This window comes from Vicugna pacos, chromosome 21, assembly GCF_048564905.1.
Source record: "Vicugna pacos chromosome 21, VicPac4, whole genome shotgun sequence".
Classification (NCBI taxonomy): Eukaryota; Metazoa; Chordata; class Mammalia; order Artiodactyla; family Camelidae; genus Vicugna; species Vicugna pacos.
Window position 1 is genome coordinate 14,938,460 of NC_133007.1, and position 16,583 is coordinate 14,955,042.

A 16,583-nucleotide genomic window follows, 5' to 3' on the forward strand; every position below is an offset into this window, starting at 1 on the left:
CCATGTTACTTGTTTATTGTTGGATAGATTTTTGTGATTGAAAAAATGAAAGCGGTCTCTGGTCAAGACCAGTAGTCTCGGGGCTACTCATCTTTCACGCCACTCTTCCAACTGTCTGACTGCATTTTAGCAGTCACTGTGGCAACGTGACTCAGAGCCCTGAGCACCAACGTAGGGCAGCAAGTCAAGGCTGTTTGTTGTTACTCCCACCAGAAGCCCTAAAGAATCCATCTGCCATGCTGCCTGGGAAACGGTACCCTAGGAACACAATCCTTAGACCTATCTGTAATATCTGGTGAGCTGGGACATCAGAGTATATTCGATTGGCTTTCACTAGTTTAGAGCCCAATTTTTACATGTCAGTTGCTTTTAAGGGCAGTGCCAACTCTCAGAATGTTGTCTGAACCCACCTTCCTAACACGTCCATGAAAAGAATCAGTGATGGGCAGAATTCCTACTGTCCCAGTTTTCCTTTTATAGGTGTACGTTTCAGGTTAGAGCGTCTATTTCATTGTTCTATTCAGAAACCTCATCAACCGAGTAGCTAGCTACACGTAACACCAGTGCTTCTGATAGTTTCCTTTTCCGCAGTGGTTTCCATTAATTATCTAGCCATTTTGTTTTCATCTACTTGACTATACGGTCAGTCCATTAGCTATAGCCCACCAACCAGCTGGCTTCCTGTGCTGTCTGCATTGAGTCTGCCTGGAGCTAAGCATATTGTGCCAGTTGGCTTGGTCCTGCTTCAAGGGAATGGACGGAAGGAAGAAGCCCAGCATTTAACCTAATTCCAGGTTACGATAGCCCTGCCATCCTTGACCCACAAGTAGTCTTTGTGTTTCCACTGTTAATTCTGCCAGTGCTGTTTCATTTTAGCAGAGGTCCTTCTTTGATCTCAGCTGACATAGCCATCCCTTAGAATAGGGGAGGACCAGTGTTTGTCCTGCCACCTGCTTGTGAGTGTAACAGTTTGGCCCCTTCCTTAAAGCACCATTGTTATTTTAATCAGGTCAGGATCTAGGCCATCTTCTGGTTTGTTCAGTTTTAACTGATCTAAAGTACAATTAGAAGCTTTGCTACCATGTCTGTAGGCACCAGGCCTATGAGGCTTTTCAACACACAGGTCCCACTAGATAGAAAGTGGTTGTTTTCCTAAGGATATAAATTTGTCTGTGTTCCCTGGAATTCCTTGCATCAGAGTACCACTGGTGGCTGCTGCGCTTTTCCTGACCCCACAGAGATCATTCACAGATCTAAGATCCAAAGCCCACAGCAAGTAATGCCACTAAAGAAAATTCAGGGACAGATGGAGTCAGCTATTTTTAATTGGTCTTATATCATTCAGAGTTTGATCAGAAAAACAAAACCGCTCTGAGTGATACAGCATATGGAATTTGTTATATAGACTATATAATTGTGGGAACCAGTGGAGAAGTCTATGAAAAACTTTCTTCTGTGTCTTGTGTGGGGCTTGAAGTTGCTATAGATCCACTGAACTAGGCAGGTGGGAATCGAATAGAGAACATGGCCAGGGAGCAAAAGCTGGGACCTAACTAAGGAACATTCCCTGACGCCCTGAGTAAAAGGAAGTAGCAAATGTGCCTGCACAATTTCAGATTTGCCATAAACCAACGACTGCCATGTGTCTCCCCTTGCTCCCTTTTTGAATGGGAGTGTACTTAGTGGTGGTCTTGTCCCTGGCTCAGAAGGTCCCAACCGAGGTCCCTGAAGACAAGCAGGATCAACTGCTAGAGGTGAATAAGCTTTCAGAGGATTCCAGCCCCCCACCATCAACACACCCCTCCTACAGAGGACACCGTGTGAGCCAAAATGAGCTGCCCTGCCAAGGCCTGCCCCAGCCCTTACAGATCTGTGAACAGAATAAGTGTTGTTCGAAGCTACTAAATTGGTGATGATTTGTTATGCAGCAATTGATTACTGATATAAATTGAGATCTTTACAAGCCTGTACAAATGTTTCAAATTACAAATACTGTGCCTTCCTTAAAACTTTCAGTTTCTCTTCACAGCAGCACCACCAGTATTTTCCACAGATACGAAGACTCTGGATTCACGAGAATGATTACCCAAATGAAGAGCAATCACGCACAGCAGCATACCACCCTGTAGTGTGAATCATTTAATCCATTTCTCAGCAAAGTTATCATCAGTTCCTGCAAATCATCATCACTGAAGGCCACTTAGAAATATTTTGATTACCAGAGGCCCAACACACAGGGTATAAAGTATACAGAAAGCCTTTTATTTGATCCTCATGACTGCTCAGTAGAGAAACCCTGCAGCTAATTCACGTGTGAGGAGAAAAGCTTAGCATGCACTTTACTGTCTCTACATCTTTTCTCTGCCAGGCTCCATCTTGCTAGCTTGGTAGTTTGGGGAACTGAGGTATGTGATTCTGGAAGCTGGAGGTTGGTTAACTGCTACTTAAAAGCAGCATAAATACCTCTTATGAGTTGTCTCTTTTTCCTCCTTCCCTGCAATTTACCAGTGTCGCAAGTCGGCTGTGTCAGCAGCAGCGGGCTGGGCAAGGCCTGACTGTCAGACTGAGCCCCGCAGAGCGCGGACTTCCGGTTTGCAGCAGGCGGGACAGGGAGCCGCTGGCTGCAGCCCAGGCTCCAGGAGCGCCAGTGAGGGAAGCCTTGAGCTTTCTCAGTTAGCTCGCCTTTCAGAGCTCGTTCCTGGGCTGAGGGAATCCGTTTTAACTCAGCGACCGTGGAGAGGAGGCCTGCGGTTTTGGAAGAGGGCTTGGGCTCTGCAGACTGTACTGTTGCGACACGGGCGTCTTTCCTGTCCGCGAGGCTGGGCACACTACAGTGTCACTGGGCTGAAGAACTCATGCCTGACGGACTCTACTTACTCCATACTGTCGGGGAAAGAAGTGAAAAAGAGTAAAAGCTGGGAAAAGAAGCAGGTGAAAGAACCCAGGGGATCAGTGAAGAGTTGCTGTGAGAAAAGGGGGAAATTCTTTTCAAGAAGCTTTGGTACCAATAGTGAGGGCGAAAGCTCACACGAGGAGCTCTGAACGCCCTGGGGTCTGTTCGTTCACTTGTTAAAATGTTCCCTGACCACAGGAAACTCTTTGCAGAATCTCTTTATCCCACAAGCACTCAGTGCTTCTCCCTTGACTCAGAACTTGGACTGGGGTGGGTGTTTGCAGGGAGGAGGGAAGGAACTCAGGAGCCATGGCAGCCCTGAGCTGCTCTGGGAAGGACTCATGGAGTGGTACACAGAGGAAGTTTTTTCTTTTTTTTTTAAAAAGAAACACAGCAAATAGGTTTTAACTTGTGTTGAGCTAGAAGCACAGCTTTGGGGAGAACTGAGAAACGAACAGAGGCTCACACGTCACTCTTTGTTGCCTTAAGTAGGTAACGTTAACTTAACGGCCATGTACACCTCATCAGGAGACATGCACAGGCCTTCATCTCTCCTGTCGAAGCTTTGCAGCTGCTATGACATGGTCCCGACGCCCCAAGACTGTTACCACATAGTGAGGAACTATGAGCACCGTTTTATCAGATGTAAGACTGACTATAAGAGCTTCCAGTCTTAAGTTTGCATTTCAGTTTCTTATTCCTTTATTATCTTTAAAATTACAAAAGTAATCTATGCCCACTGTGTCACATAAAACAAACAACGTGTAGCTGTATCATGAAGGGAAAAGTAATCCCCTCCCTCCCCGACGCTGTGACTGTTCACAGGCTGGTGTAGATCTTTCCCCGCTTCCACGCATTCGTTCCTCAATAAACGTCTGTTGACAACTTACAGTGAGGGTTAGATCAACGAACAAAAGAAAGATTCTTTTCCTTATAGCAGGGGAGAAAGAAGCCATTAAAATACAAATTTTTTTTAAAAGAATGAGGTCTCTCAGGTAAATAGACATGTTTGGGGCGCTGCATCCCCGAGGCCATGGAAAGACGAGGAGGGTGCGAGCGTGAAAGGAATGAGAACTCTGATTACAGAAGCCAACCTTGGGGTCTGGACCAGTCACAGAACAGCAGTAACAGAATGTAGCACTGATTGAAAGTTTCACGTGGTAGCCCTTTACCTAATCTAACCCTCACAAAACGCACGTGGTAGCTACTCCTTTAATTCCTAATTTGCAGCTGAGAACGCGGACGCTGAGTAAAGTCAATTTGCCCAAGAACACTCCGGACGGTGAGCAGCAAAACCGAGGCTCACACGGAGGTCTGCTGACTTTTTTGGAGCCTGCCCTGTTGGAAGAAAATATGCAGTTGTTACCCCAAAAGGTAAAGACCCCAGTTCTCGTCATACCCAAAAGACAAGTTTACAGTCGGGAGATGGTGCGTTGTGTAGCTAAAGATTTTAAAAGATTTATTTAAAATAAGGAAAAGTACACCTCCATGAACGGGAGGCAGGCTGATCCAAGGGAGGAAGTGCGGTGGGTTTTGTCTCCTCTTCTCTTACACCCTTGCTTAGAGGTGGTCTTTTGGTTGATGGACGGCTCTTGCCCCTGGAATGCTGAGTCGTGTTTGGCCCCTTTTGTGCACGTCCTTACCCATAGTGTACACAGAAAAACCCATGGGGTGTGGGTGGGGGGCTAAATCGCAATGTTGCAATGTTAATTATAATACAACAAGCACTGGGTCCTGTCCAGTTAGGTCCTTTCTGCTACCTTGCAGTCACCTCTGCTGGGTTGTAACCGGTTTCTTGCTGGCGCTTATTTAGAAGAAGTAAAGTCCCTTTATGCTGGAGGCGGTCACCACGCCATCTTCCAGACCATCCTTCCTTTCCTCCACCTATCTGCCCGGTGCCCCTGCTTACCTTACTACCTAACACAATGAGGTTGAAATAGTCTTAGGGAGGGCAAAGCAGGGAAATAGCTAGAAGCGATCTGGTCAGAAAGTGGTGCTGTGGTTTTGAAAACGATGCACAGTTAAGACTATAGGGTATGACCTGAGGAACGCTCGGATGTTTCCCAGGCATGACTCGGAAGGGTGGCCACGGGTGGCTGTGCTTGCTAGATTCTAGTGTCTGGTCCTCAGCTTTGCTGGACTGGAACTGAGAAATTGGACACCAGCTATGATCAAGGTCTAGGAGAAAAAAATAAACTCAAAAAAGACATGCACATAAAAGCAAGAAATAATGTATTAATTTACAATGCAAAGTAGAAACAGAAAGTATGAATACCTAGTTAGGGTGCATGGACTCTGGAAGTATGTTTCCGAGGGTTGGATACAGCTCAAGTGGTAGAGTGTGTGTTTAGCATGCACAAGGTCCTAAGTTCAGTCCCCAGTACCTCCATTAAAAAATGAAAATAAAGAAACCTAATTACTCCCCCCACCAAAAAAGACCAAAATCTAAATTTTATATATATATATATATATATATATATATATATATATATTTTTTTTTTTTTGGAGAAAAGCAACATGAAAGAAAACATTACATAAACCTCTTTTTGTCCAACCTTGATTAAAAAGGAATCATGGTGGTGGTGTGCTCAAGCCCGCTCACAGGAGTCGCTCATACAAACTGATGAGAGCTGACTGAAATGTTTAGGCATTTTGGAAGCCAGTTGTTAAACACAGCCATTACTAAAAATTAAGTTATATAATTAAATAGATTATAATTTAAAAGGTGAGAAAAACTTAAGAACACATCATTTAAAATTTATTTTACTCTTTTATTATTATCTAAGCTCAGAGGTTATTTATATCTATTATATCTCTATGATGGAAATACTATATAATGGTAGACCACATCTCTTCCCAACTCTGAATTCAGTGATGTCACTTTGGTACCCTGAAGTTGGCCATGGTGGGAGTATTCACACTATAGAAATCGGCAAATGCTACAAATCGGGGCTTGTTTAGTGTTTTGTTGATTGTCTAGACTTAACAAAGTGATGAAGAAATGTTAATAACAATTCAAATTAAACTTAAAAGTGCGTCTTGACTGTAGCTGTTACATTGTGATAGCATGAAAAATGGAGGAAAAGTCTTCTAGTACTCAAAACTATAATCAGATTCAGCATAGAAGTTAACTCACATCGATGAAGGAGTGACATTCCAACATACATTGTTGTTGTTTCAATTTCATCTTAACTGTTAATATAAATTGACACAGTAACCAACATTCATGTCAGAACGACACTCATTCATCAATTGCACCCCGAGGTAATTCTCAGTTGGCTAGTGGAATCTGCAATAAAGAATATTATATATTTCATTATTATACTTGTAAATTATATGCTACATATCCTTCATATACCTTTTTCAATGAAATTACAGCAACATTTATTTTTTATCTTGTTTTTTAATTGAAGTGTAGTTGACTTACAATATTGTGTTAGTTTCAGATGTCCAACAAAATGATTCATCTATACACGTATTTCACATACTTTATATCAATAAACTTCATAAACTGTTCAACATTTACCAGCACATCGTTGAATAATGGACAAAGAATCTCACACAGAGAGGAAGTAGTCTCTAGAGTTCATTTGCTAAGATACTGTGTTATGTTGTAGTTGTTTCTCTGTGTTGAATACAGGTGAAGCATATAAGATATCGGGATACTTACAACCTGCTGAGACCCTTATGCGCAGATTTTTATGTCCTATCTAGATGTCTCCAGTGACTCTTCAGACTTGTCCAGCCATCAGTCAATCTGATAGCTCCACTTGGATGTATGACCATTCTGCAAATTTGCTATGGCCTCACCATGAACCCAATTGCTGGAGCCAAACCAAAGGCAGCAACCTTGATTCCTTACTTTCTTTTAGTACGTACCATTAACTCTGTATCTTAGTGAGCCTGGGCTGCCAAAATACCTGAGACTCAACAGAATGACAGACATGTGTATCTTCACTGCCCTAGTGAGAGCTGTCTTCCTGGTCTGCAGGTGACCACCTTCTCACCTGTCCTCACGTGGCAGAGACAGAATAAACTCTCTGGTGTCTCTTACAAGGGCACTAATCCATCATGAGGAGCTCACTCTCATGACCTCATCTACCCTAATTATTTCCCAAAGGCCCATCTCCAAAGGTGGTCAGGGCTTCACACGAATTAGTGTTTCAGGTTTCAAGATCTGAATTTGGTGGTGGTGGTTGTGGGGGAACAATTCAGTCCATAGCCCTCTATCCTAAAATATATTCCTGGACACCTCACCTCTCTTCCTTCTCCCCTAGCTCAAGGCACTTCATCCTCCATGTACAAACTATTGCTAACGTCTCCTAACTTGTCTCCTTGTTGCTCTTCTCTCTTCTTAGGAGTTTCCACATGAAAGCCAGTGTGAGCTTTTAAAACCATAGACTAGATTGTTACTCTCTTGCTTAAAATCCTCAGTGGCTTCCAAATGCTTTCCCACAACCCTGAAGCTCCAGCCTCTCTCAGCAGCCTCTTCATGACCACTCTCCCTTCACGTACTGCACTCCAGCCACCCTGGCCCTCTTCCTGTTCCTTAAACAATCTAAGCTAGTCCCTGCCTTGGGACCTTTCCAGTTGCTGTTCCTGTGCCAGGAATAGTTTACCCACAGATCTGCACATAACTGACTCCTCGTCACTCTGTGTTCAGATCAAATATCACCTTTTCAAAGCGGCCCTCTTTGGGGGTCCATCTAAAACAACTCCCTTTCCTCTCCTGTCTTCCCTCTACCCTGTTGCTCTCTATCACATTAGGGTGGCAATGTTGCATAGTGGGTTAAGAACATGAAATCTGTAGGCCAACTACTCTGTGCTATTGCCAGCTGTGTGACTTCGGTCAACTTACCTAACCTCTCTGTGCATCAGTTTCTTCATGTGTAAAGTGAGACTGATGTATGGTGTCAGTGAATTAATACATGAATTATCAAACATACAGTAAGTACTCAACATATCTTAGCTACTGTTATTATCATTACACGACTTTGTTTTATTTTTTCAGAGAATTTACCATTATATGAGCTTACCTTTATTCGTTTGTATACTTATTGTCTCTCTCTCCCCTTATCATCACTCCCAACCCCCACCTCCCTTCCAAGATGTGAGGTCTGTGAGGGCAGGAAATTTACCGTGTTTTGTTTGCTAATGTTTCAGCAGTCTCTAGGGCAGAGGCTGGCACACATTGAACACTTAGAAAGTATTTGCTGACCAACTAAATGAACAAGGAGCAAATGTCAGAAAAGCCTCAGAGTAACCAGGGAAGTGTAGAGTCATTTAGCGCATATCCAGCTTCACACACAGTAGTTTGAAACTTATATGTTGGTGGTGGGGCAGAGCACTTCGCAAAATAAAAACAACATTCCTAGCACTAAGCTACTAGCATCTCCTCAATCACCTAAAAAAAAATATATATATAGCTCTATTTAGGCCTCTCGAAGAACACACTTTTCTGCAATGATTTTATCTCCTTCCTTCTTTTCTTGGTGGTCAGAGCAATGCATGGCTCAGAAAAGGTGTGTGTTAAATATCTGTGGGATGAACACAGTCTGTAACATGAGGTTTTAAATTCTATCACATTTGTATAGCGTGTACAGTTGACTGTGAGGTTGTAGAAGCATTAAACAGCAGCGCTGACTCCTACTAAGATCACGTGGACGGTAATAGAATATTCTAAAGGGTTTGAGTCGTGTAGTTTAAAAACTATCACTTACATCCATTTTATTCTCACTACACCCTAATAAGTAGGAACTATTAATATTAATAAGCACTACTAATATTAATAATCCTAATCTGACTCTTTGCTTAATTAAGCGCAACTTCAGACTCTGACCAATAGACTTCAGCTGGAATCACCTCGACCTCCGCGAGCTTCAGCGGCAGCTCAGTACGACTTGGGCCGACGCAGCGCAGCCAATCCGGGCTGCGGGGTGAGTGACGTCACCTCCTGAAAGCCCTCCCAATTTCCTTAGTACTCTTATTTTTTTTCTGCCACGCCTCTTTTCTATTTGTCAGAGGCGGCCGGCGGCCATTTTAGGTTCGGGCGGAAATCGAGTTAAGACGGTCCCTTGAAAAGCCTAAAAATTAAAATCAAGACAGATTTGCGCGTTCAACGCAAAGCCAAAGAGAGAAGACATCTTCACAGACCAACTATACTGCTGGGGGCTGTGAGTGAAGCGCGGGTCGGCACGGGGGCCCACACTCAAGATGGCACCGGCCTGAGAGCCACCGGTGCGGCCGCTCTATCTCGGTTCCGGGTTGGTGCGCCTCAGTGGTGGCGTTGGAGGGCTGAAGGCTGGCATTCTGTCCGGCTTCCGGACCCGTCTCTATGGTGTCGGAGGGACCAGACCTCGGAAGATTGTGGGCGTAGTGGCCAGAGCGTCACGGGGGAGGCGAGGGTGGTTGGTGTCAACAGTGGGCGAAGAGGGGACCGAAGTGAAGACCCTCGGCCGCCTCCCCCGCCGCCCTCCCGCAGGTAACAGGGAGCCCCGCGCTGCGTCCCCCGTCAGTGCGGGCCTGGGCCGCGGGGGAGGGGGCCGGGCCGGGAGCGAGGCGGTGGGCGCGCGCGCCCGGCTCGCGGGCCTGCGCTTGGGGCGAGCTCGGCGCGGTGCCGCTGCCGGTTGAACCCTGCTCTCCGCCTCCGCGCAGCCTGCCCCTGCTCTTTGCTGGGCGCCTGGCGAACCTGGGCTTCGCGGGCGGCCCCCGCCCCGCGGAGTCGGCGGCCGGTGCAATCGGAGGAAGTCGCGGAGCCGGGCCTCGCGGGCAGGTGTGGAAAGTGAGGGGCTAGCGAAGCGGGAGCGCCGTCCCCGCCCCTCAGCGACCCCAAGGAGTCGCGGTTGGCCCCCCCCGTCCGCCCGCCCGCGGTCCCGGGGCGCCGTCCTCGCCGCGGGTAGGGCGAGTGTGCGCGGCGGGGCGGGACCGTCCCGGGCGCGGCGGGGCCGAGCTGCGGGGGCCTGGGGTCGCGCCCGCCCTGCGATGCTGCCTCCGTTCTTGACCCAAGACCAGTGCCAGGCCCCCGAGGCCCAGCTGGCTCCTGTCTTTGGGTAGTGCTTTTTGTTGAGAATAAAGATGAAACATTTCTCGGAAAATCCTATGTGGGAAACCATGTGGCTACTCAGTTGAGTGCTGAATTTTCGAATCCCTGTTATTACTGTTTTTAAGGACCCTTGTGCGTACCCATGTAACATTCCTTGTCAGCTGAAATCATACTTAGTTCTTTTGGCCCTTAAGGGCTTCGTTACGTATTGCTGGGCTGAGTTCAGTACAGGGAAATATATACGTGAAACAGATTAAAGCAAAGGGCCGAAGTAGTGTGACCACGAGATAAAATACCACTCGATACAGAGTGTCCTTTGAACTCAGTGCAAACGCTTATCGTTGGAACTTCCTGGCCAAGGGAGCCAGGATCAGGATCATTTCGGTTAATTTCTCCGAAAGGAACAGAGGGAGAGAGAGTTCCCCGGGCGACACTGATTTCTTAGTTTAGTGATGAGTTGCCCAGTGACCTAGACAAGGGCTTTTGTAATCCCACAGGTGGCCGGGAAACTTGATGTGCTGCCTGAGGAGGCAAAAGGATGGAGGAAGACAGGTGAACACCATTTAGGAAAGAAGACCGTGATGCATACTCAAGTCAGAAACTCCCCAACAGTTTATTGTAGAGAGTGAAAATGGCAAATTCTGCAAAATAGTCCATGTGAATATCACAATATTAGAATATCCTTCTCTGCCTTTTTGTAACTTTTTAATTTCAAAGTTAAAAGATTCTGTGTCTTCCCCTTCACCTCTTGAAACAAAAAAGCATTTTGGAAATCCATGTGTCATTGTTTATTAGTCTTCGTGAAGTTCCCTTTAGCTGAGTTACTATTTTTAAAGCACTCTCTCTATCCACAGTCTCTGTGTCTCTTAGGATAGAGTTGTGTAAAGAATTAAGAATTACTGCTTTTAAGACATCCTCAAATTGCAGTCAACAGTTCATCCTTTTATTTCCCCCTAATGAAGTTTGCACCAGACATAGGATAAAACCCAGCTACTCTGTAAGCATTGCTCTGATGGTATCAGTAGATTTCTGTCAACATTAGTCATGCTTTTAAACCAGTTTAACCCCCCAAAATGTCATCCTTTCGAATTCTCACAAGAAAGTGACTCATTCCTTTTAATTTTTAAGTGGTATTTCTTGGGGTCTTAGACCAAATATGCACTGCTAAGAAAAACTCCCAGTTTTAACATCTTCCTAAAGCTTTTATAAAGTTAATGATCTTGTAGTGGAATTCATAATTTAAAAAATTTTATTTATTTTGCTTGGGGGTTTTGTTTTTGTTTGAGGGGTGGGGGTAGGAATTAGGTTTATTTATTTAGTTATTTTAATGGAAGTACTAGGGATTGAACCCAGGACCTTGATGCATGCTAGGCGTGTCCTCTCTCACTGAGCTAAACCCTCCCTGCTCATAATGTTAAGTGAAAGGTTAAAAGGTGCTGTAAGGCCTAGTATTCCCGCAAGGAAGGATTTTGCTATTTAGAAATGACTAAGTGAATGTCCATTGCTGTACCTCTGCTTGCTGGCATGCATTTAGCCGGAGCACTGGCCCTGAATTCTCGTGACCGTTTTATCTCCTTTGGAGACTAATATAAAAACTAAATAGCAGCATGCTTTTCTGCCAGGATTTTCATTTTCTCATAGTTCCTTACGTGTGGGTTTTGGAAGGCTGTACTTTGTGGCTAGGGCGCACTTTCCCCAGTAGCACGTCTCTAACTCATTGCCCTAGTCTGACAGGTTTTCCAGACACGAGTGGTTAAAGAGAACTCCTGCTTGTGAAATGGCAGTTGTTTTTGAAGAACATAGACCCATTCAAGGCACCTCAGGTGTACCTCAGGCTACCCCTGATGGGAAGGGTGGCAGTGAGGCAGAGAGGACGTGAATTTGAAGCTGGCTTTCCTGAAGTCTCGAGATGGGGTAGGGATGTGACCTTGTGAATCTAAGTTACTCTCCCAGTGTTTGCTTTTCCTTCTGCTGCCGGCCGGCTTCCTCTGTGCTTGCCAAGTTCCTGCTCTCACATGGCTTTGGCTTGCTGTAGCCCTAACTCTACCACATGGCATCCTTTTACCTTCAGCTGTGCTGCTAATAGACAGAAGTACCTCTTGTTCATTCAGATTCCTGGGGCAGACAGTGATCATCCAGCTAGACTCTTCATGCAGGCCGTGGGTCCTACAGATGGCTAATATGTCTGTTGACTGCGCTTTGGCCCAGGGCAGGAACCTGACCTATTAACTGTGCCCAAGAAGAGGGGAGCAAGATCCTAGTACTAAACACGACCTTCCCTACTGGGGTGGGGGGTTGGGGGGCAAGTCACAGGCTGGGCGGGCACCACACCATCTGTAGAATAGCGGAATTAACAGTAGTTGCTTCTCTCCATGATCCTACATAAATGTTAATTTTATTTGTGGCCCCAGTAGAAAGGGGAGTGTTACCTACACGGTTGACCCTTGAATGACATGGGTTTGAATCACACGAGCCCATTTACATGCAGATTTTTTCCAGTAAATTCCCACTGCAGGACTTCACGATCTGCAGGTGGTTGGATCCCCTTGGCTGGTTGAATCCACCAAGCTGACCTGCAGGTGGGGAAGGTCAACTGAGAAGCTAGACAGCTTTGGACTGTGAGGGTGTCAGTGTCCTTAATCCCTGTGTTTTTCAGGGGTCACATGTGGTTGAGATACGTGACGTTTTTAATACTGTTTTTTGGGTTTCCTTTACTTCTCTGTCATTCTGAAGAAAGATAAATTGCTAGGTAGGCAGGAACTCAGTGGATTTGTTACAGAACCAGCTTAGTTCTTATCCTCAGATTTGAAAAAAACTTCAGTTTTGCATAGCTGTAGCCCTTATATGCTGTGCTCCTTATGTGATGTGTGTGGGTCTGTAGCACTTAAAATTCTGTTTTGGGTCTGTGTTTTGAGCAACATTATATACTCTGATAACTTCGCAAGTGTTGTGTAGAACTTCACCAAAGTAGGGGAAAAATCCAGGTGGAGGTTCTTTATATAATGATTATTGGGTTTATATCTACCCCAAGGATGCAGATTTTAAACTGAAAATTTTAAAGGCCTACATAGAATTTTTGGCTGTGTTAATTTAGAGCTAGCAACTTGCCACCCTGCCAGAGTTAGAAAAAACTCTTTTTTATCTTTTATTTTTAAAATTACAGTAAAGCCAGAACTGAAAACTGACTGCCCCAGGCTTTTCAGACATATGTTGCTTGTCCTGTACAGGTTTGAAAACACTTGAGCCAGCATTGAAAAACACGGAAATTTCCACATAAATATTCAGACTCTTGGCTCTTTGTGATAAATGGCATGATCTGGCAGCTTCAAGACTGCCGTCCTGGTTGGAATGTTGTGGTGGCGGGTCCCCTTCAGAGTGCACGCTGGGTCGCAGGAGGTGCCTGTGCACACAGTAGGCCCTTTGCTACCCTACCGGTACCACTGGTGTGCTGAGCATTGCCTGTTGTGACCATGAGAGTTTGTATCCCTGTTGTAAAGGGATATGTTCTTAATTGTAGAAGATCTGGGAGGTGCAGGCAAATGTGTGTCTGAATGCGCGTGAGTCACGCACAATCTGACCCGCACAACAAGCCTCTGTTAATACTTCAGCATTTTTCATGTCTTTGTGTGTGTGTGTGTGTAGCTACTGATACATGGATTTCTTTTTAAAACACCTTTATTAAGGTATAATTGACATGTAATAAACCTACAATATTTGAAGTACAGTTTTGTAAGTTTTGGTATTTGTAGTCACCCATCAACATAATCATAATCAAGATGCTGAATATATCCTTTGCCTCCAAAGTTTCCTTATACTCCTTTGTAACCCTTTCCTCTCCCCTGGTCCCTCTAACTGCCCCCACCCCGGGAAACCACTGATCTATTTCCTGTCATAGAGTAGTCTGCGTTTTCTTGAATGTCATGTGCGTGTGTGGGTTGTTTTTTTAGCATTTGAGGTTATACAGTTTTGCACTTTCCCCTTTTTAGCATAACTGGGAAGAGCAGTGGGATTGCACTTTTTCTTATATTTATTGTCGTTTGTATTCAGTGAGTTGTCTGTTTCCTTTCCCATTATTCCGCTGGTGTTTTAGTGTTTTGTTTTTTTTTAATTGGGTGGGATGGTTGTATGAGCTCTCTGTTAACATGCTTTTCATCATTGCTAGAAATGTTCTCCAGGTTATATTGTTTTTCTTATAATTTTAAGTTACTTTAGACATACAGAAGCTTATTTTTGAATGATCAAGTTTTGCAACACTTTCCTCTGTGAGGCAGGCTATGCGAGTGGCTTAGGGAGCAAGAGAGCTCTTCTGTGTCTGACTCCCTTTCTACTAGGAAAGGGGTGGGGGGGCAGGGGTTGGGGCCAACAGTCACTGTGTGTCTATTTGGTTACGTGCATTTTTCCTAGAGCTGTTGTCAGTTGACAAGCATTGCGGGAAACTTGCTGAGCATTTACTGTTTTTAGTGTCAAACGGCCTAGTTATCGAGGGTTGCAGGAACTTGTAGGTGTCGGTGTCTGTGTCAGGGCAGTTGGCTGTCTGGCTCATGTCGCAGATGGAGATACAATGTGTGGAAATCTCTTCTGTTTTCTTTCAAGGCTGCTGGGATTTGAGGAGGAGCTGCAGCAGCACCGCCTCGAGGCATAAGGGATGGGATCAGAGAACAGCGCTTTGAAGAGCTATGCACTGAAAGATCCACCCTTCACCTTGCCCTCCGGGCTTGCCGTGTACCCCGCGGTGCTGCAGGATGGCAAATTCGCTTCGGTTTTTGTGTATAAGAGAGAAAACGAAGATAAAGTTAATAAAGCTGCCAAGGTACCGTAACAGGCAACTAGTTAGTACTTTTTACTTTTTTGTTTTCTATTAAAATATATGAAATTAATAAAGTTCAAAGGCAGTAGGCCATAGGAATTGTATTTTTATTCATGTCCTTGGAAAATAGAGGAGTCCTTACTTCATGGGAATACCTCCAGCCTACATGAAGGGGTGCGGTAGCATAGATCAGCCGGCGGCTTCACACCACTCGGCGGGCTAGCTGTCATCGCATCTTATTTTTTAGTGAGGTTTGGGAGGTGATTTTACATGGCTCACAGAAGATGAAGGGAGCTAACCTAGCTTAGCAAAACTGCCGTAAGTATTGCCAGCATTTTGTCTAGCGTATGGATGATGGACCTGGGAATTAAGCATTTTAAGAACTGTTTTTCCTTTTCCTGAGGCATTGTGATGCTCCTAGAAAGAACGTGAAACTGGAACGTTGGACTGGAGGCCCCAGGAAGACCGTGACCTGGGCTCCAGCTCTTGCTGGGAGGGGCTTAGAGCGTTGGCTTCCGGAGGCTTCGGCTGCCTCCTTCGGAAGGAGGTCCTCCCGGCCTCACTCCCTCTAAGCCTTGCTCCTGGGCAAGGGCGCCGGCGCTGGCGCGTGCGCGTGCTGGCCAGCCTGCTGTCCGGGGACCCTGTCCTCTCGGTAGGAAAAATGATCCTACCTTGGGTACAGTTCAGTAAAACAACCTTAAGTGACTTTTCAAATTGGACAGAGCAGAAGCATTCGCTGATATTTCCTTGGGTAGTCAGCCATTCAGATTATCTTCGGGAAGGTTGCGAAAAGGCAAGTGTAGCTGCGAGAATGAACTCTTCAGTGTTCACTGTGGCAGGCACACTCCTCAGGCTGGTTTGATACTTCTGTTCTGTTAAGAGTTATCTGTGTTACCTTGAGTCGCTTTGTACTATCAACAGGTGTGAAACACTGATGTCTCTTTCATGGGTCTGTTTAAATGATTTGTACCTTTTTCATCATTATAGAGGGCTATATTCAATCTATAATATCAGTCATACAATTTCGGCATTTTATGTGTCACACCAGTTTATTATTTGATATCTTTGAAGAGGCATGACGTTAACAGTTATAAGGTGGTTCCTAAGGAAAATGTTCCTCTCAGGATGCACTTCCACGAATGAATTGTGGTAAAGAGTATGCTGGCTGTTGTACGGCTGAGTAGTTTGGCTTTTTGGTGAGATCACGTGTTTGTCTCTTTTCCATCCCATCTAGGAATTTGTAATAATTTTTTATTATGATTTTGCAAAAGATAACATGCCTTGCCTCCCTGTCTTATTCTTGGGTGCAGTTAGTATCTGACACACTTCCTGTTATTTTCATCTAGTAAGGCTGCACATTTTTTAAATAAAGTGACTATTATTGTGAAGTACTAGGGATTTATAATTTTTCTTAGTATTTTTTTTTTGAAAAGACCGTAAGATTTTTAAAAATTAGATTAATCTTTATGGTATATATACCAAGAAAGTTGAACAGCCCAGCTCATGAAGGTTTTAAAGAGGAAAAACAAAGATCAACACTTGATGTTTGAGGACTTCTGTCCTGCAGGAATTGCAGAACTTGAGAGGGGAGATTTTTTTCTTCCTTATTACGTGTGCATGCCTGTCTGAGCCACAACTGAGTCTTTTCCAGTAGTTTATACTTGTCTGTTATGTTCTTCAGGACATCCTGTGGCTTTGAGTACTGAGCCGTGAGTCTGAGAAATTTGAAATGGCAACACAATGATAGAGTTTAGATTCAGGTCACAGTGCTTGAGAAATGTGTGGCATTGCGTCATATTTTAAGAACTTGACTTCCTAGACACCTGAAATATTAAAGCAAT

The 16,583-nt window shown here is 44.8% G+C and overlaps 1 protein-coding gene across 7 annotated transcripts in view; it reads left to right on the forward strand.

Moving 5' to 3' along the window:
- The first annotated feature begins 8,924 nt into the window (after positions 1-8,924).
- SCYL3 (SCY1 like pseudokinase 3) overlaps positions 8,925-16,583 on the forward strand; it is a 34,570-nt gene continuing 26,911 nt past the window's right edge. Inside the window, exons 1-2 of one of the 7 annotated variants that reach the window (XM_072946153.1) lie at positions 8,925-9,374; positions 14,529-14,745. In XM_072946153.1, coding sequence (XP_072802254.1) covers positions 14,581-14,745 — 165 coding nt within the window. In that variant the 5' untranslated portion in view covers positions 8,925-9,374; positions 14,529-14,580. Of the gene's footprint in view, positions 9,375-9,644; positions 9,666-10,467; positions 10,488-14,528; positions 14,765-16,583 lie in introns of those variants that run through there. The other 6 variants (XM_072946148.1, XM_072946150.1, XM_072946151.1 and 3 more) reach the window with 6 other exon arrangements.